Genomic DNA, 19,904 nt, shown 5'->3' with positions numbered 1-19,904 from the left:
ATCAATCAGCTCCACTGGGGAACTGTTTGTGTAATGCTGATTGGCCACTAAAAAATTGGGGGGGGGGATTGTGAGTTGAGCTCTGCTTATCCCTACCTTTGCTCTTCTGCTGGTGGGCTCTAAGATCTACCCCCCTCCTCAATTCAGGCGGCTTTTGACTCTCATCAATCTTTTTTCTCCTCTGGGTGCTCATTTTTGTTCATTTAAATATTTGATTTGTCTTTTTTTTTTTTTTTAAATCCTTGTTAACCCCTGCTAACTGGGTAAGAGGCAGGTTTTTCAAGTGGGTGCTCCTCTTTTATTTAGCAGGGGGAGAGTAACTGGCCCACCTCACCCCAGCACTGTCTGTACTAGTGGCTGTCTGCTGGTGTTGCAGCTTTTTAGATTGTGAGCCCTTCTGGGACAGAGAGCCATTAGATATTTGATTTTTCTCTGTAAACCGCTTTGTGAACTTTTTGTTGAAAAGCGGTATATAAATACTGTTGTTGTTGTTGTTGTTGTTGGTTTTTTCAGACTTGAAAGGTTGCTCTGGACAAGGGTGAGAGGAGCTGCCTTGTGATTGCCACAAGGGCCAGCCAGTTGGCACTCTGGTGAAGCGGCATCTCCTGGAAGCAGGAAGAACCAGTTACACCTGAGCTGGGGTCAGGGTGGAAGTTGGTATGTCTGACCCAAAGGGGGCCAACTGCAGAATCAAAATGGACTCATGGCTCCATCAGTGGCAATATCTCTCCTTTAAACATCTCCACTGCGCACTCCCAGTCTTGACTTATGCACTGGAGGGAGGAGCTGAGGTCCACAAATGTCTCACCTGGGAAAGGTTAAAGTGCTCTCTGCTTGCAGGAATAGGAACAGTGCAGAGATGGGGTGGGGAGTAGTGTGGGTCAGTCCCAGGAGGGGGTGGGATCAGCAGTGGCAGTGCACAGGGAATCTCAATCCCCTTCCTGGGCCTGAGTCACATTCACAAATCAACACAGATTTGCATGAGTGATATCACTGGTCACCCACCACTGGTCTGAGTTGACCCAAAATGGTTGCTGGGGATTACCTTGGGGCAAGGGAATAAATATCCCATTACCCCTCCTCCAGCCAAAACTCCTCCACAGGATGCAGTGGGAGCCATTGCTGTTCAGGGAGTTCGGTAGAATTGGGGTGTTAGTGGCGCATGGCTGTGTGTGTCACGACAAGTTCCTGCACTCCCAAACCTGCCACCTGCTGCATTGTGTCGTGGGGCCCTCTGAAGAAAGGAGCTAAACACACATCAAGTCTCATGGAGCCATCTTGGAAAGACCTGTCTCTCCTGAACCAAGGGAGAGCTCTGCATGGGAAATCATGCCATTAACAAAACATTACCAAGGCATAATTTGGGCTGGGTTTGGGGGAGGTGTGAGTGGGCCAGGCTGTGCAGCACTAGGCCTGAGATGAGACCATTGTGTTGTGGAAAGGGAATTAAGGAAGACACAGTCATTGGACAGGTCGCGAAGCAGAAATAGCCTTTATTTCCCCTGTTGTGTTCATCTGCCCTCCTAGCACACACATCTTAGTTGTTAGCCATCGTCTCCACAGCCCAGCTACCGAGGCGGCTGACACGGGCATACACAGCTGGGGTGGTGGTTGAGCAGCGGCTGCTACCCCAAGACACAATGCCCACCAGCTCCCAAACACCATTCCGTTGGCACACGAGGGGGCCACCAGAGTCACCCTGCAGGCACAAAAAAGAACATCCGTTAAGAGGGCGGCAACCTGGGCACTCTGTGTCTTCCTCTCCACCACCTTGTGTGGGACGCTGGAGCAAAACTACCTGCATTTGACCCCAGTGTCAGTTCATGTGCTTTTCCCACAGCCACTTCCAGTATGCCTTGGGCCCATTCACACAATCAGTAGATGAAATGGTAAAACTTCTCCATTTAAGGTTCTGAGTGTATGTGTTTGCACACACATACAATCATTTGTATATAACAGTTGGCAACCTTCAGTCTCAAAAGACTATGGTATAAGCCTACAGCACCCAGTATTCCCAGGTGGTCTCCCATCCAAGTACTAACCAGGCCTGACCTTGCTTAGCTTCTGAGATCAGACAAGATCAGGTATCTGCAGGGTAACAGTTGCTGCCTTTGTATACATGAACTTGCACAAGAGTTGGTGTTGTGTAGTGGCTATAAGATTCCCCTCAGCCTTAGCTGCAATGGGGGGTAATGATGACAACAATATTTACGTATCTTCACAACCCTGTAAGGTATCAAGATAATGCACATGAAATGCTTTGTACACTGCACCATATAAATGTTAACTTCTAATAGGACTGAACATTATATAAATGTTTACGCAGATAACACAATTGCAGAGATTAGAGTAGTGTTAGGACTTTTGATTTTTCATGGGAAAGCAGTTAAACATTATTCATTTATTGTTAAATTCTCCCCCAATGGCCGCCTGAAGTGGTGCGCTCCAGCAATGGCTTTACCAGTTCATCAACCACTTCTGGGAACTCTCTGGGCCATTCTCACTCATCAGGCCTCTGACCCATCCAAGACAGGTGCACCAGAGGACCAGTGCATGTACACAAATGTGGCTCACAGGACTCTTGCATTTTTGAGGGCTTTGTGGCAGGCAGAAACTCAACAGGGGCACCTTTTCCCAGCATGGGGAAGCCTGCTGTGGCTGAATTTCTGTCTGTTAAAGGCACAAAAGCCATGCTGGAAAAAAGATCCTTATACGAGATACATAGATAGACCATAGATCCTGTATTAATAATTCCTTGCCCATTAATTCCTTGCCCACTTAGCAATGACAGTGCTCAAAGCCTGGGTAGTAAACAGGTTTTTTCACACTTTTAATACCCACTAACTGGTGCAATTAATTTCCATCAAAGCGAGTAACGAGGAACAATTCAAATGAAAGCTGGAGGCGGACAGTAGCATTAAAGAGAGGTGAAGGTGGTCTGAGAGGGGCATCGCATCCCATGCTGTACGCACATGTTCCTTTTGTCCTGCTCTCACCTCTGATCCAATAAGGTGGTCAAGTTTATTGGACAAAATGATCAAAGGCCAAAGTGGGAGGAATGTCCACATGCTTCTAGGACATGCAGAATAAAGAGTGTGATGTATTCTATAGCAGCCACCTGCTGTTCTCTTCCAAGACAGTAGTGATGAGAGGGAGGGGGCACTTTGGGGGTTTTGAGTAGGGGTAGCAGCACTTACCATGCAGGAAGAGGAGCCGGCAGCACCTGCACAGATCATCAGGTCAGAGATGTTGCTTCCCCAGTAGTCCTTGCACTCTTCATTCGAGAGTAGAGGCAGGGCTGTTTGCTGCAGCTTGCTGGGGGTAGTGAAGGCTGCAGGAAATACGATCAAATCAGCAAAAGGTACACATGCACACCCAGGGCTGGTTCATCCATGAGGCCAACTGAGGCACTTGCCTCAGGGCACCATGAGAAGCATGAAGGGCACCAACCTCCATCTACCCACTTGCCTCCACTGCTGCTCCTCCTGCTCCCACAATTGGCAAAGGGAGAGGGAATGAAGTGGAAAAGGAAGTGAGGAGGATTGGTTCCAGCCCACCAGTTTCCTCCACACTTCCTTTTCTGCTTCATCTCCCTCTTCCTTTTCCAATCCAGGGGGCAGAAGGAGCAGGTGTTAGTGCATCACCAGATAAGCAGGGGTAGCATTTATTGCTTCAGGCAACAGGAGGTCTTGGACCAGCCCTGAAAACACACTCATCTAGTGAGATCACCCCTAGCTATCTTCAGAATGAACTTTCCCCTGCAAGCTTCCCATCTCTCTCAATTCAAAGCAGGGACATAAACAGACACAGCCCTCTCTGATGTGCCAGATTCCCTCCTACAGACCCACCATTGTAGCGTGTCTTGCCCCAGCCGCTCGTGGCACAAAGCGTTCCGCTTGCAAACCGATCCACAGAGTCTGTCAGGCACACCGGGGAAACGGTGCTAGTAAGCTGTGCTGGGGTCGCCAACTTGATGAGGGCAATATCATTGTTGATGGTGACGGAGTTCCAGTCAGGGTGGGTGATGACCTGATGGGCGGAGTGACAGTGCAGGTCAAAGAAGGATATGATGACACAGAGGCAGCTGTAACTTGGAACAGGGCTCCCAATTCCTGCCCTCCCTGCCTTTTAACATTAGTTCTTAAGAGCACAATCCTATGCCTGTCTACTCTGAAGTCAGTCCCATGAGAGTCAATGGGGCTTACTCTGAGGTGAGGATAGGACTGAAGCCTAAAACACATGCAACAAATACAAAGAACAAAAATAAATAAATAAATAAATAGGTATCATGTGGACTCTTGTTCCCAGGGCCAGCCCTTCCATGAGGTCAGCTGATACAGGTTGCATCATCAGCAGACTGTGTCTGGGGTGCCTTTCTGCCAGAGTAGACTGCCACTGCCTCCTACTTCTAACCTGCCACCAACACAAGCCACAGCAATATGCTTTTTGCTCATTCAAGTGAGAATCAGATCATTACTGTGCTGCTGTGAAATCCGGAAGTGCAAGACTTCCAGTTTTATTCATAGGGACAGTACAAGCATGCCTGTAAGGTACCTATGATGAACATCCTGTTTTTCCCCATTTTTTCCCTTATTTTTGGACACTTCTAACCCACCAGAACGTTCTGTGCTGGTTCAACAGTCTAAAAGTCACTGGGGCACGGTGGCGTCGCTAGGGCAGTGTGGGGGGTGTGGGCCACACTGGGTGACGCGCCGGGGGGGGGTGATGCGCACTATGGGGTGACGCACTAACATCGCGGCATTAGGAGCTACCCCATCATGCCATACACCGTTGGATGTGGAATTCCCAGAGGTTGGTTGGCAACCTTCAGTCTCGAAAGACTATGGTATAAGCCTACAGCACCTGGTATTCCCAGGCGGTCTCCCATCCAAGTACTAACCAGGCCTGACCCTGCTTAGCTTCCTAGATCAGACGAGATTGGGCATGTCCAGGGTAACAGTTGCTGCAATTCCCAGAGGAGTGTAATGCAAAAGACCAGAGCAAAATAGCTCCTTTCCTTCAAAGGTTATGGCCAAAAAACTGGAAAGAAAAAATGCATAGATCCCTATGGAAAGTGAAAGTGAGCCGTATTGCGTGTTTACTCGCTTAGGCATACTTGCTATAGTCGGTTGGAAAGGGCAGGCAGAGAGGACTCCACCAACGTCAGAATGGTCGTGATCCAATGAATGCAGCCCCCAAAAAACACCTGAGAAGGAAGTCCCTCCCTCCCTCCCAGTTGCAAGTCTATTGAGCCCTATGGAAAGCAAAGCAGCCTCATGTCATGTCTACTCATGAGTAGGCAGATATGCCTTGGCTAGTGGTCAGGCCAGGCAAAGGGGAATGTGAGGACACCAGAATGATTCCGATCCGATGGAGCTGGTGTGCAACAAATGCTCCAGAAGGCAGCCCCCCCCCCCCACTAAAAAGGACAAAAAGAGACTTGAACTGGTAAGGGGCATGTTTTCTATTTTGCACTTGTAAAGCCAGATGGGTCTTTATCTTGATGTGCTTGAAGTAGAAGAACTTTAAACTGGGCACTGGGGAGGGCTGGAAATTTCACTCTTTTTGGGGGGTGTTATTGCAGGCAGACTACAGAGTAAGTGCCATTGACCACTATGGGACTTACTTGTGAGTAGACATGCATAGGATTGGGCTCACAGGCTGCAATTCTACCCACACTTTCCTGAGAGTAAGCCCCATTGACCACAATAGGACTTCCTTCAGAGTAGATTCACTTGGTGGAACAGGATTGGCTCCTTCTTATTTAATTATTTCTTTTATTTTAATTTAATTATTTATAATTATTTATTTTAATTTGCTTGATGATGTCACTTCTGTCCATGACATCACTTCCAATGGGTCCTGGACAGATTGCCATTCTAAAAAGTGGGTCCCAGTGCTAAAAGTTTGAGAACTGCTGCAATAAGGTGTTAGTAAGTTGACACGTGTGTGTGTGTGTGTGTGACTACAAGTTTTCAAAATCACTAACATCAGAATTTGGAGGAATAAGACCATCATGTTATATATCAATCAATGCGTAATTTCATGCAGAATGCAATGAAACAGACCACATTGAAATATCTATGTTCTAACAAAAGGTACAGCCAAAAAACCAGTGGGGCGGGGCCATGGCACACCCACCACCTGGGGCGTTGCCCCGCCCACTGCATGGGGTGATGCGCAGGCCTCTCACACCAGGTGACGTGAATCCTAGTGACGCCACTACTGGGGCATCCTCTTGTAGTGGCCTTTGTGCTGATTTCTAGACCTAGCTCTAACCTTCTCTTCTCCTATCCTCTGACTCTGGAATAAGACTGGCATGTGCATGGGCAGCCAAACCTGTTTGTCTAGCTAAAGGGGGGGGGGATGGAGAGATCAGCTGCTGACCCCTGTAAAAGGAGAACACAGAGAGCAGGAAGAGGGCAGTGAGTGCTAACTACTGTATGTTGCTCCCTTCAGTCAGCCTGCATCCTCTGTCTTCGTTGAAGGTACCTTTGCTAAGAACCTCCAAAACCTTAAGGCCAGTGCACCCATCACCCACCAGTTCCGGACAAACATCTCAAAGTGCCTTCTGTCTGCTTCACGCACCTTCGCAACAGCCAGTTTCTGGATTTTCTCAGCAGAAGAGCTGCGGTCATGTTCTCCAAGGATCACTAGGTTGGAAGTTCTGGGGGGGGGGGGGGAAGCAAAAGTTTTGATCTTGTCCAGCTCAACAAACGTAGGTTCTCACAGGTTTCACATTACCCCACCAAGGTTTGTGGTATCTATTGCAACGGGGGTGACCTGAATCTTTAAATGAATTGCACTTTCATAATTGGAAATTACACATTTCAGAGTAGGAAACTTGGCAGGAAAACACTCTGATGAAGAAATTGAAAGTGGAGTTGTTTGTGTGCATTTTGTCTAGTCTCACTGGGGCATGGCTACGGGGGATGTGAGTGTCATGACAAGCTCTTGCACTTCAAAATGCACTGCTTGGGTGTATATGTGCGCAAATGTCATTTATTCTTTATTTATGCAAACAGTTGAATGACTGAACAGCATTGGGAGATAAAATTTTCTGGGGAGGTCAAATCTTCATTCTGATAGCAATTCCATTTTTCAGTCTCTAACCAAATCGGGCTGACACATTTGACAGCTGTGGCTGATTTGGGATGATGGCCCCTCCCCCCCACACACACTCCCTCTACCTCCATTCTTCCTTATAATCAATGGGGGGACACTCAGTACTCACGTCACTCCACAATGGGCAGCTGTCACCACCCAGTTTTCGCTGACCAGAGACCCTCCACAGAAGTGCCACCCAGTCCGATCCTACAAGGTAAGTAAACGAAAGAAGACATTAGCCCCAAGACATATCTTCCACCCAGAGCTGATCTGAGAAGTTCTCACAGAAGAATTTTCAGACTCAGAACTAGGTGAAATTCAGGGGATGCAGCACTGAGGGTGATTCCAGGTGGGGCCCTGAGAAATTCTGAAAACAAAGTTGGGGCTGCTTTCAGCTGGTTGCAGCTGATTATGACATTGTATCCTAACTTTTTCCCCTGTCTCCTTGGTGGTAGCGAGTTCACTACCTGGCACTATTCCCAGGACATTCGAGGAGGAAAAGTTAATGCCGGTTGGCAGAAGTGGGCCACCAACAGCAGTTCCACTGTCACCTCTACCAATCAGCAGGAATTTTTGTTAATTTAAAATGAAAAAAGAGATATAGCTACCACCACCAACCAGTAGTAAGCTGCCCCCTAAATTTGTGAAAGATTTCTCAGGATCCTATGAAAGATCCCACGAAGAGCCTTCCCCAGGGCTTGCCCAAGACCTCCTAGAGCCTGAGATGGCATGCCAAATGATGCTCCTGCTCTTACCTAGTGATGAGGCAGCTCTTCAGTTCAGAGTGTGAAAGGAGGAGGGGGAGGAGCACTGAAGGTGAGCGGAAAGACAGAAGTGGGCTCTCCCAGTCAATTTGCAACTCCCTCAAGTTGACTTCATGAATGGGTCGGCCCTTACTCTTTCTATTTTCACCAGCTGCAAATGATGCAGCAAAAAAAATGTGGGACCCATTCAAATTTGCCTTAAATTCTAGCCTGGATCCCCCATGTGCAACACCAAATCCTGCACATGCCCGATCTCGTCTGATCTCGGAAGCTAAGCAGGGTCAGGCCTGGTTAGTACTTGGATGGGAGACCGCCTGGGAATACCAGGTGCTGTAGGCTTATACCATAGTCTCTCGAGACTGAAGGTTGCCAACCAACAACACCAAATCATACAGCACAGGCAGAGCTGACCCACCCATGAGGCCAACTGTAGTGGTTGCTGAGGGCAGCAGATTGGTGGGGGCACCCTCTTGTTCTGGCCTCTACTGCTCCTTCCACTCCCTAGATTGAAAATGGAGACAATGAGGAAAAGTGGAGGGAGGAGAGTGTTAAGCTAGTGGAAGAAGGTGAGGGACAGATAGCGTTTCAATGTAGGGAGGTAGTAATTCATTGGCAAAAGGGGAGATACAAGGTTTTTTTGCTTGGTTGGAAGCCTCATCCTAAATCCTGAGCCCCAGAGCATTGGGTGCAGCCAGGAATGGTTGCTTGCACTCCGCACACAAGCAGAGATACTTTTTTTATTAATTATATTTCGTGCGTTCCAAGGCTGAACTCGTTTAAAGGGAAGTACAGAATCAAGCTTTGGTGGAGGAATCACTAGCCAACAGGGGAAACAAAATGGCATTCCAGTCACTTCCTGACTGCCTTTACCTGCAAGGAGACCTGCCAGGGCCACGATCCAGGCACCGCTTCCTCCCCATTGACGATGCGAGCGTAGCCAGTGAGGACAGGCTTTATTGCAGGAACTCCGCAGCCTGGAGGCAACAAGAGAGATTTTACCAGCCTTCCGCATGTCATCTTGGACCTTTCAGGCTCTCATGCTGCTGTGGGACTTGCACATTTGCAGAGGGGCTTTAAAGAAGAAGTTGGCAACCCTGGCATTTTATTGTGGTTAGCAAAATTTTTGAATAAATAAAAAGTCATTATTTTTTTAACAATGACATTTATTCTTTGCCTTCCACCGAGCAGCTGATTATCTAGAACTGCTCATCCCCATCCAGCTTCCTTGCAATGAGGCACTGTATCTGTCTGCTTTCACTGGTCCCAGCCTCCCAGAAATTCTTGTAGAAAGAAGCAGGAAGAGGGCCTGCCGACCGGTCCAGAAGAATAGGAAAATCCTTGAGTTGGGCAAGGTCTGAAAGTGAGACCTCCCACTGATCATGTTTCTTTATGGATATCAGACACATTATCCCTTGCATCTCAATCATGGAAGTCCAGTATGTTTTGTGGTGGCAAGTAGTGGCGAAAACCCTCAGATTAACACTGCAAGTGCTAAGAAGGAATCAGTGGACAGACTGTATTTTCTTGGACTAAAGGTGGAGCTCCATTCCCCCTCCCCCCCCCCAAATGTTTTGGGCTTTATATTGGCTTTTAAATAGCAGCAACTGTTACCCTGCACATGCCTGATCTCGTCTGATCTCGGAAGCTAAGCAGGGTCAGGCCTGGTTAGTACTTGGATGGGAGACCGCTTGGGAATACCGGGTGCTGTAGGCTTAGATACCATAGTCTTTCGAGACTGAAGGTTGCCAACCAAATAACCCAAAACAGCAGCATGACTGTGCCTAAAAGCAGGAGAGTTTTGTCTTTCTCAATAGGGCCAGTCCAAGACCTCCTGATACCTGAGGCAGCCTGCCAAATGCTGCCCCTTTTACCCTATGGTGTGCCAGCCTCTGCTCCAATACTTCAGCTCAGTTTTCTGCTCCTTCCACATTTCCTCTTCTCTCTGTTCCCCTCTTCCTTTTCCAATCCAGAGAGTGGAAGGAGAGGGAGGAGTGGTGGAGGAAAGTAAACCGACAGGGATGGGCACCCCTCATCAATCTCCTGTCTGAGGCAACCATTTTAGTTGGCCTCATGAATGGGTCAGCCCTGTTTCTCAACTTTCATCTCACCTTAGCTAGCTCCTGAAATCTCCACTTGTTTCTGGAGTGGAAAACAAAGAAAAATATCCCCCCCCCCCCCCAATAATCCATTCCAGTTGATGGGAATGTGTAGATCAACAGAGCAAAAATTGGCAAGGTCCTTAGTATCAGATTGAATCGTATCTTCCTTGCTCTTGAAAATGACTTTGAGCCACTCAAGTCTGGATAAAGCAACCATGGAAAATTGCTTTTGAATCCATCCCCCCCCCCCCCCCAGTCTCAAAGAGAGCACAAGCCTGGTGCATACTCACTCTGGGCTGCACTGATGAGGGCCAAGCAAGATAAAAACCACAAGGCTGCCATGCTAGTTCTGAGAATGAGGCTTGTGGACGAGCTTACGGTGGCTCTGCCATTTTTATACTGGATGCCCAAAGCAATCGTGGAACAAGCAAACCTGTACTGTGATAATGTCATTAATCATTGGTTGGAACCAGTGAGGATGCCCACTTCAGAAATAGGTGGCTATTTTAAGACCAGTCACAGGTGAAAGGTTTCCAGGGCACTGTTTTTGGGAGATAGTATCAGCATCTGCAGGAAGCAGGCTCTAGGGGTTGCCTTTGGAATTGCTGGAGACTGAGGTTGCCAACCTTCCGGCATCCATCTTGACCAAAAACAATCCTAGAGATGTTAACAGTGTATCCCAAAACTTTTATTATGTTGTGTTGGGGGAAAAAAATCTCCAGCAACAGCTTCAGTCGGAGATAACAACACTAAGGGAAGTGGTCTATGGACTTCCAACCTTTCGGTAACACTGTACACAAGGACACTTTATCTGACCACCAGTCAGTGGTGTCACTATGGGATGTGGGCTGTATGTTTTCACTGTGCAAGAGGTGTATGGCAAACAGTTCATAGTTCTCATGTGGTTCTACATGCCTGTGTTATAGTTCTCGTGTGTATTATAAATAAACTCAGTAAAACTCATTCTTTCATATAAGTTCAGTCTCTAATATATCCATTTATGTAACTTTATGTGAATTTATTCCATTTGAAATGTGAATTAAATTTTTTCTGGCTCACAACACAGTGTCGGAGAGATGATGTGGCCCTCCTGCCAAAATGTTTGCCCACCCCTGAATTAGTCTTTCATTCAGTATTTAAAAAGAAAATCAGAAAGCAGAGCTCCCAGCCAATGGAATCAGAAGCTATGACTAGTTAAGGGGCAATTCATCAATAATTGCTCCAGCTTCACTGAACAATAAATTAGCAATAAAATGGGCAAGATCTACAATAGCCCCTGCAAGAGAGGCTTGCAATCTAAAAACATTCAAAAGGAGACACCAGCAACAAGCAATGGGGGAGGATGAAGAGGGTCTCTCCCCCCTGCTAACCATAATTTATTGCTCACATTTATATACCATTTTTCTTCTAAAAAGCTCAGGGTCCTTCCACTTTCTTTTATCGGCACAACAACCCTGTGAGGCAGATAATGCAGAGAGAGAATGACTGCCCAAGTTCACCTAGTAAACTTCACTTCTAGATGGGGGACTTGAACCCAGGTCTTAGCCACAGGGGGAAAGCATTGCTACTTAATGTTGTATTACATTCAATGATGGGTGGAACTGCCATGCCATTCTTGCTAATAGTGGAAACCACCAGTTCAGCAGAGCTCGAGGACGGCACTGTGGAACAGGAAGAGTCTCTTCTTGCTGCACCTGCTTCTTACTCTGCTCAAAGTTTTGGAGGATTTCATAGTGTGCTTTTTCATCACAGCAGGAAATCACTGATGTACACATTTAGTTAAATTGATACCGCTATCACAAATGCCTGTGCTTTTTGTGTGTGTGTGTGGGGGGGATCCTCACTCCCAAACGCTATAACTTCTAGAATATTTCTTCTGTGCAGATGCATGCAACAAGCATGCAACAAAGAGAGCGACTAAGATGATTACGGGGCTGGGGCACCTTCCTTACGAGGAAAGGCTACGGCATTTGGGCCTCTTCAGCCTAGAAAAGAGGCGCCTGAGGGGGGACATGATTGAGACATACAAAATTATGCAGGGGATGGATAGAGTGGATAAGGAGATGCTCTTTACACTCTCACATAACACCAGAACCAGGGGACATCCACTAAAATTGAGTGTTGGGAGAGTTAGAAAAGACAAAAGAAAATATTTCTTTACTCAGTGTGTGGTTGGTCTGTGGAACTCTTTACCACAGGATGTGGTGACGGCATCTGGCTTGGACGTCTTTAAAAGGGGATTGGACAAGTTTCTGGAGGAAAAATCCATTACGGGGTACAAGCCATGATGTGTATGCGCAACCTCCTGATTTTAGAAATGGGCTATGTCAGAAGGCCAGATGCAAGGGAGGGCACCAGGATGAGGGCTCTTGTTATCTGGTGTGCTCCCTGGGGCATTTGGTGGGCCGCTGTGAGATACAGGAAGCTGGACTAGATGGGCCTATGGCCTGATCCAGTGGGGCTGTTCTTATGTTCTTATGTAAGCAAAATTGCTGGCTTAATGCCCACAGCAGGAAACCTTACCTGGAAGACCTACTGCACTATCAGTAGAAATTATTAACACAGCAGAAAGGAGGACACCTGCACATAGAGTCCACAGAGGGTATGTTCTCACACCCAGCTGTCCCAGTCAGTGTAATCTCAGTGGGCACCTGGCCCTCACTCTAGTAGCACACCTGTCTTCCGTCCAAGGTTTCCCAGCCTGAGAGAGCACCTGGTGCTCTGTGCAACATGCTCTCCGTGCCATTAGACAACCTGGCAGTTAAGCAAATGCCAGGAATGGCAGCCACTAAAGACAGGCTGTACCAGGTTGTTAGGGAGCCTAGGGCAAAACCCTAGTGGCTCCCCATGCAGCCACACCTGCCCCTTGATGATGAATTGGCTACTATCACTGCCACCGGTACTAAGGGTTGATGTAGGCCCTCTATAATAAGTATGGACTCTGGTTCAGTTCCTGTCCTGGCCAGTCTGTGACTCCACCCTGTTGAAACATTTAAAAATGAAATTTCTGGGAGTTCTGTGACTCCCAGGAAGCAACTGTTACCCTACACGTGCCTGATTTTGTCTGATCTCGGAAGCTAAGCAGGCTTAGGCCTGGTTAGTACTTGGATGGGAGACCGCCTGGGAATACCGGGTGCTGTAGGCTTATACCATAGTCTTTCGAGACTGAAGGTTGCCAACAACAAAAGGAAGCCACTCAGGAGTTGCTCAGTGAGATGATGAGACATGGCAAACAGCTTGTCCACCCTATCATCTTCCCCTGCACTGCAGAGCTGCAAAGGAGCTTGGGTGGGTTGGCGCCCTCTCAGTTCATGCAAGGCAGTGCTGAGGCTGAGGAGCTCTGAAAGAACCCAAATATCTTCTGTAACATGCAGGGGGCTCATGGCAACGTGCAGGGTTTTCTTTGGAGAAAGTGTACTTTGGAGGTAGAACATTGGGGGGGGGCCCTCTTGATGCTTGCACAGCCCCTAACAGTGACTGGGAGCAGGTGTGTGCTTACATGGGGACCCTGATTTCTAGGGGATCTGAGAAAATTTCACTTAGCAGCTGCAGTGCCTGAAATGGCAGGCTGGGAGCTGCCTGACGCCCTGGCGTTAATGCATACTCATCTCTTATTTATTTACTTTGCAGCCTCTGTGCACAAGTCACAAGAAGACAGGTACCTCACAATCTAAAATGGACAACAAAGAAAGGAGAGAAATAGGAGGGGGGATAAATTCATATGAGATTATTGCATGTACCACATTCTTCTACCTCACTATAGTGTACTGAGTTAGACTTAGCTACGAGTGCATCGGGGACAAGATGAATCCACTCACCCACTCAGAGATCTAACTTTCTTTAAGAGCCAGTCTTAGGCTCTCCTGTACCCATGGTGGAGTGTCAACTAACGCTGCCACCCCTGAGTGGCTGTGAGGCAGTTACCACTTATGCCACCTCTCCTTCTACTTGTTGGATTTGAAAAAGAAAAGGGAAACAGAATGGAATGGAGAGCAGAGTGGTAGGCTAGAGCATTAGAGACTCTCTAGTCCACCTCTCTTCTCTCCTCCACCCTTCTGCTCTGTATCTTCTTCCTCCCATGGTGGGTCTGATGTCACTACCAATAACGCTTTTAATAAGGCATTGTCCAAAGTAGGAAAAGTGAGTGACCAGGGTCAGGGATCAGAAAATAGGGTCTGTCCCAATCAGTTGCTCCTTTCACACACCCTGTCTAGCAGACCAGCCAGTAGCTGTGAGTGTCCTTGTGTCAGGGCAACCCCTGTTGACAGCTCAGGCATGGAGCTTGCTGCTTATCTCCAAGGCCCTCAGATAGCAGGTTGGAAAGCCAGCTCTGGCTGAGCCCCTCCTCTGCCAGTTGTCCCTGAGGGAATGACTTATATAAAGCCCTGCGACTCTTGCTTAGTTCCTGACTCTTTTGAGAAGCAAAATGGCAACTCTCTGGTTCCTGTCCTGCCTGGTCCTCCTTGGTTATGCCAATGGTGAGCACAGCATGGGGCATGAGACCTGGGAACAGGGCCAGCCCATCCATGAGGCCAACTGGTTGCCTCAGGAAACACATTGGAGGGCGCACATCTCTGTCACCAACTTGCCACCAATGTGCTTCCTTCACCTTCCACTCTTTGGAATGGAAAAGGGGGACAAAGAGGAAATGTGGAGAGGAATGCTGAGCTAGAGCACTGGAGAGTGGTAGGAACAGAGCCAGGCACATCACTGGGTATGAGGGGAAAGCCTTTCACATGCCGCCTCAGGTGTCGGGATATCTTGGGCCAGCCCTGCCTAGGAAGGATATGAAAAGAGTCCACCCATACACATGGCAAACAGATCTCCCTCTCAGGCCAAGGTGTAGGGTTGATCCCTCTTTTTGAAAGAGCTGTGTTCATGCATGGGTAGACACCGTCATCCTCTCTGCTAGAGACCCCTGGACAGCCTCTGTGGGAGGGCACTCCTTCAAGGCAGGCAAATCATTGTTATATGGGGGGGGTGTCAATTTAACTCCCTACTCCAACACCTGTGGGATTGGGTGCTGCACTACCTTGTCTTGCTCAAAACCAAATCTCTGAAGCTCCAGCCCACCATTCTCCTCTCCTCCATGCTTCAGCTTCCACATGTTACCTGCTTGCCTTTCAAATTCACACATTGGGAGCAGGATGGAGAGGAGCAGCAGAAGTGGGCTAAGGCAGGTGGTGGACAGCCCCCCCCCCATCTGCTACCTGAGATGACCACCTCAGCTGGCCTCATGGAAGGGCCACCCTTGCTATTATTAAATGCTCTCCCATGTGAAAACAAACACAATCCTGTCAAGGAACAGCCAGCACCACAGGGAAAAGGGATCTCATCTGGTTCATTCCATGATGGGGTGGTTCTCTTTTTTCTTGATTTTTTTCATGCAAACATATTTTTCCCCACTGCAGTCTGAAGTGCTACAGCCCATTTTACCACCTCAGGACTCTACCACTGCATTCAGCTGCATGTGTACACCAGGCACGAATTCCGAAAATGATAGATACTGGCGTAGAGACCTGACTATCTGTTGCAGCCTCTGACCTGGAAGCCCCTGGGATTACGCTGTGACAAAGGCGGGGCGCTGCCCTAGTAGTAAAAACAAATTATTGGATTAGTCCCTGGTGATTTCTGGATCAGACTAAGCCCAGTACAGAATCCTTTGAAATCCAGGTGAGGGGAAACCCCTCCAGTGTTACATTCTTCTCCAGAATCTGATCTCCCTTTCTTGTCAGGTTGTGGTGTCCCTGCCATCCAACCTGTACTCAGTGGCTATGCACGCATTGTGAATGGAGAGGAGGCGGTGCCTGGATCGTGGCCCTGGCAAGTTTCCCTGCAGGTGAGGTCCTAGCATCCTTTGCCTGGGCAGGAAGGGTGGAGCTAGCAGGAGGAGAACTGGAAATTGATTAGAGCAGAGCCAGGCATTCCTTGCTATCTATCCACCTGTTTTCTTCCTCCTTGCAGGACAACACTGGCTTCCATTTCTGCGGAGGCTCCCTGATCAATGAAAATTGGGTGGTCACTGCTGCCCACTGCAGTGTCAGGTAAGCAACCAAAAGATTTACCTGTAAAGGAGAGAAGTGATGTCAAATGTTATTAGCTTCCTCTCCCAGCTTCAATCCATCCACCTCTTTCCAGCTGCAAAATGGGGATAGCAGTGCTGGTCTACCTCACAGTGTCATTGTCAGAAAAACTGATGACCAGCACTTTGAATATTCTCAAGTGCAAAGTAGCGATGAAAGAATATATTCTATCAGTGCTCATGTCTTTTCTCCCACTTCAGAACAAGCCACCTTGTCGTGTTGGGAGAATTCGACCAAGCCACTCCTTCTGAGAATGTGCAAGTCCTGAATATTGCCAAGGTAGGACGAGATTGGCCTTTCCTGTCCTCAAATGCTCCTTACTCTTCGGGGTGGAGTGGGGAAGCAAGATTCCAGGCCAAGGTGCTACAGTGCAGACTGGAGAGTTCCTTCCTTCACAGGCCAGATTCCTCTACCAGGTTCATAACAGAGCCTGTCCATGAAGGCAGGCTCCCAATCTGTCATTCCAGCCTCACCCCTGCTAAAATCCTTATTTTGTTTGCTGTTTTCTACACACTGCACACATTTTTCCTTGCTGGTCCTCCGCGACATGCCTCGTGAACCCTGCACCTCTGTCTTTGAACATTGGTGCTTCCTCATCTCAAACACAACAGAAATGGACTTTGCCATTTTTGCTGTGCAGGGGCAAGTCTGGAGCTGTTCTTAGTCTTCCTCTTCAGCTGTGGCATCCTGTCTAAGGAATACCCTCCCCAGATGGGCTTAACCAACACCCTGAGAACATAAGTACTGTATTGAAGGGCTGGGTAGAAATCTATTTTTCTCCCATCTTTATATATAAATAAAAATAACAAACAGAACAACAACCACACCAAAAAGGGGGGGGGGAAGGTAAAAACACATAATATGAATAACGTGCATAAAGGTTACAAAACATGTTGATAAGTAATCTATAAAAATATTAGCAAGTCATCCATGCATAAATCTCTTTTTTGAAAGGTTTCCAAATATCCAAAAATATATTATTAATTATTAACATCATCGGCTGATGTGGACTGTCCCTTGGCATGAGATGGAAACATTAAGCACAGTTTCAGCACGACAGCAGAAAGCAGCTTCCCACTGTGGGATGGCCCAATTTAAAGCTAAACTGAAAGCACCACAGGGCCAAACTCAGGGTGCTTTGTGCATAAACCCCAACAATGTGACTTGTTCTGTGCATCTGTCAAGACCACCTTCTTGGAGTATCTGGGCACTGCCTTTATGTGGACAGAGAGAACTATGAGGGATTGACCCGGGTTTGCTGTCAGTTTTAGATTCCCTCCTGATTCTATTTTTAAGAGAGGTTAAGCAGCCTGTTGGCTTGAACTGAAGTACTTTGTGTCATTGTGGGCTTTCTTTTGTTGGAGGTTTTCAGGCTGGACAGCCACCTATCAGGGATGCTGTAGCTGATGCCTGCACGGAGCAGGGGGCTTAACTGGATGACCTCCAAGGTCCTTTCAACTCTAACATAATACTCTGTGAATTGTCTCCTTCGGCAGGTCTTCAAGAACCCCCAATATAACATGTTCACTGTCAAAAATGACATCACACTGCTGAAGCTTGCCACCCCTGCCAAGCTCACGGCTCGTGTGTCTCCCGTGTGTCTACCTGAGGCTACTGATGACTTCCCTGGGGGCTTGACCTGCGTCACCACTGGATGGGGCCTTACCAAACATACTGGTAAGATCCAGGCGTTGCGTCATACTTGGAAAAGTGCAGAGGGAGCTGTGGGCAGAACCTGAACCTGGGTTTTGATCAGCCTTTCTTCTTAAAGCCACTTCCTGGAATGTATCTCCTTTGGAGGCACCTGATGTGTTCCAGAAACTACCTGGCAGGCATTTCTGCTGGAGTTATAGGTTCAAGTAAACAGAGCCATGATGAGGCCAGCAGAACTGGTCATCTCACTGGTCATGTCTTCTCCATGTCATCTTTTGCAGACAAGGACACCCCAGACAAGCTGCAACAGGTCGCCCTTCCTTTGCTGACCAATGAGGAGTGCAAAAAATACTGGGGCAACCGCATCGCTGATGTCATGGTCTGCGCAGGGGCTGCAGGAGCTTCTTCTTGCATGGTACACCTCCTCTCCCACCCCCTGCTCAGGCTGTGTGCCCTTGTGTTTATGCCATCTCTCCTCTTCACCCCCCCCCCGGACATTCAGTGGTAATAATAGCACTTGTATAGCACTCTGTGAGGATGCCAAGCACTTCTCATCTTGATTGAGTCCCTATAACAACCCTGTAAGACACTTGTTCCCAACCTGGGGTATATATACTCTGAGGATCTTTAGAGGTACTTGAAAAATAATTGAATAATGGTGAGAAAAGGCAGGACTGTGTTAAACTGCCTTGTGGGGCTAGCAAGGCAGGACGGAAGGCAGCTAGCTGGCTGCAAAAGCCCCACCAACTGCTAGTTTTTGGTCATCAAATTATGTATTATCAGATATGGATCAGTAGCTGCAAACCTAAATTTGAAATAAGAACAACTATATTAATTACAAACATTTTGCTAATATGAGGGGTACAATTTATGGAAATGGCCTGCCAAAGGGGTACACAAATAATAATAATAAAAAAGTTGGGAATCACTGCTGTAAGGTATTATCCCCATACTACAGATGGGAAAGACTGAAACTAAGAGAGAGTCACCTGGTGAGCTCATGGCAGAAGCAGGATTTGAACCAGAGATGATTTGCAGCTCAGCTGTGCTGCACCAGTGGAAGTTTCCTGGGAGTCCCAAAGTGGGAGTTTCCTGGGAGTAAGCTCCATTTAACACAATGGGTCTTACATCAAAGGAGCCAGGCCTAAGATTGCACTGTAAGACTCATCCCTCACTTCTTTTCTGTATCTTATTTCAAATGCTGTTCACGATTATTATCAGACCATCAAAATACATGGCACCACACAGAGTGAGAAGCCAGGGCCCTGCCCGACGTGGCTTATTGTCTTCATCTTGACTCAAGAGAGACCACAGAGGGAGAGAGGGGTGAAGGAGGCGAGGTAAATAGAGGGAGAGTGGGTGCAATGGTGTCAGGGACACAGACTTGAGCTTCGCTACAGAAGGGAATGGGGACTAAGGCAGCCAGGTGCTGAAGTCTTTGAGGAAGTTTAAGAAGGGATTGGAAGGAAGTGAGCAAGGAACATCCCATAGGTGCTCAAGGGAGAATGTCAGGCAGGCAGCCAACTCCAGCCTCTCCTTGATGTTTTGCTGTGGTTTCCCTCCACAGGGTGACTCTGGTGGACCCTTGGTGTGCCAGAAAGATGGTGCCTGGACTCTGGTGGGGATTGTCTCCTGGGGCAGCAGCACCTGCTCGCCATCCAGCCCTGGCGTCTACGCCCGTGTTACGGAGCTCCTGCCCTTCATTGATGAGATTCTTGCCTATAATTAGCTCTGCTTGAGCATGGAACAATAAATGCTGCATCAGCCAACTCTTGCTTGTCTTCCTTCTTGAGCCTAAATCCCACCTATGGAAAATCACATCCTTGCATGATGATCTGCTATACTTACTGCCACAGTGCCACAATCTCCTTACATTTCAGTTACCTAGAGACTCTCCTCTTGTTTTCTGTTTGCAAGCTGCACTTTTTTTTATGTTTGCTGTTTCTCTGACTCTCCCCTCAGTTACAGGGATGTCATCTTTTCCGAGCTCTGACAGATAAAACATTGCAAAAAATGGAAAGTTCCAGCTTTCAAGAGACCATTTGTTAATCATTGATTCCCATTGATGAAGCATCAGCTGACCATTCTGAGCAATTAGTAGGCAATCCCCCAACAGAGGACCTCTCTGTCCATCTAATCTTAGGGTGCATACATGACACTCCTTAACACAGTGTCAAACTGGCCAGGAGGTTGCACAT

General features: G+C 47.8%; 2 protein-coding genes and 4 pseudogenes across 2 annotated transcripts; 3 read left to right on the top strand and 3 right to left on the bottom strand.

Annotated features, from left to right (window-relative positions):
* Nucleotides 1-1,537: 1,537 nt before the first annotated feature.
* Nucleotides 1,538-10,312, bottom strand: LOC136660293 (chymotrypsinogen A-like). The gene is made up of 7 exons (XM_066637418.1): nucleotides 10,261-10,312; nucleotides 8,742-8,845; nucleotides 7,235-7,314; nucleotides 6,589-6,667; nucleotides 3,849-4,029; nucleotides 3,198-3,331; nucleotides 1,538-1,699 (listed from the first exon to the last, which is right to left on the bottom strand). Exons 1-7 carry the CDS (start codon nucleotides 10,310-10,312, stop codon nucleotides 1,538-1,540), a joined length of 792 nt encoding a protein of 263 aa, XP_066493515.1.
* LOC136660964 (5S ribosomal RNA) lies at nucleotides 1,994-2,110 on the bottom strand (annotated as a pseudogene).
* LOC136660700 (5S ribosomal RNA) lies at nucleotides 4,852-4,971 on the bottom strand (annotated as a pseudogene).
* On the top strand, nucleotides 8,090-8,210 carry LOC136660787 (5S ribosomal RNA; annotated as a pseudogene).
* LOC136660742 (5S ribosomal RNA) lies at nucleotides 9,465-9,584 on the top strand (annotated as a pseudogene).
* A 3,994-nt stretch (nucleotides 10,313-14,306) lies between the features above and the next one.
* On the top strand, nucleotides 14,307-19,475 carry LOC136660145 (chymotrypsinogen 2-like). The gene is made up of 7 exons (XM_066637193.1): nucleotides 14,307-14,448; nucleotides 15,706-15,809; nucleotides 15,935-16,014; nucleotides 16,254-16,332; nucleotides 17,550-17,730; nucleotides 17,988-18,121; nucleotides 19,274-19,475. Exons 1-7 carry the CDS (start codon nucleotides 14,397-14,399, stop codon nucleotides 19,433-19,435), a joined length of 792 nt encoding a protein of 263 aa, XP_066493290.1. The 5' UTR covers nucleotides 14,307-14,396; the 3' UTR covers nucleotides 19,436-19,475.
* Nucleotides 19,476-19,904: the final 429 nt, after the last annotated feature.

Source organism: Tiliqua scincoides, chromosome 9, assembly GCF_035046505.1.
Source record: "Tiliqua scincoides isolate rTilSci1 chromosome 9, rTilSci1.hap2, whole genome shotgun sequence".
NCBI classification, from domain to species: domain Eukaryota; kingdom Metazoa; phylum Chordata; class Lepidosauria; order Squamata; family Scincidae; genus Tiliqua; species Tiliqua scincoides.
The sequence above is the reverse complement of the archived record's forward strand: the minus strand, read 5'-3'. Positions and strand labels throughout refer to the sequence as shown.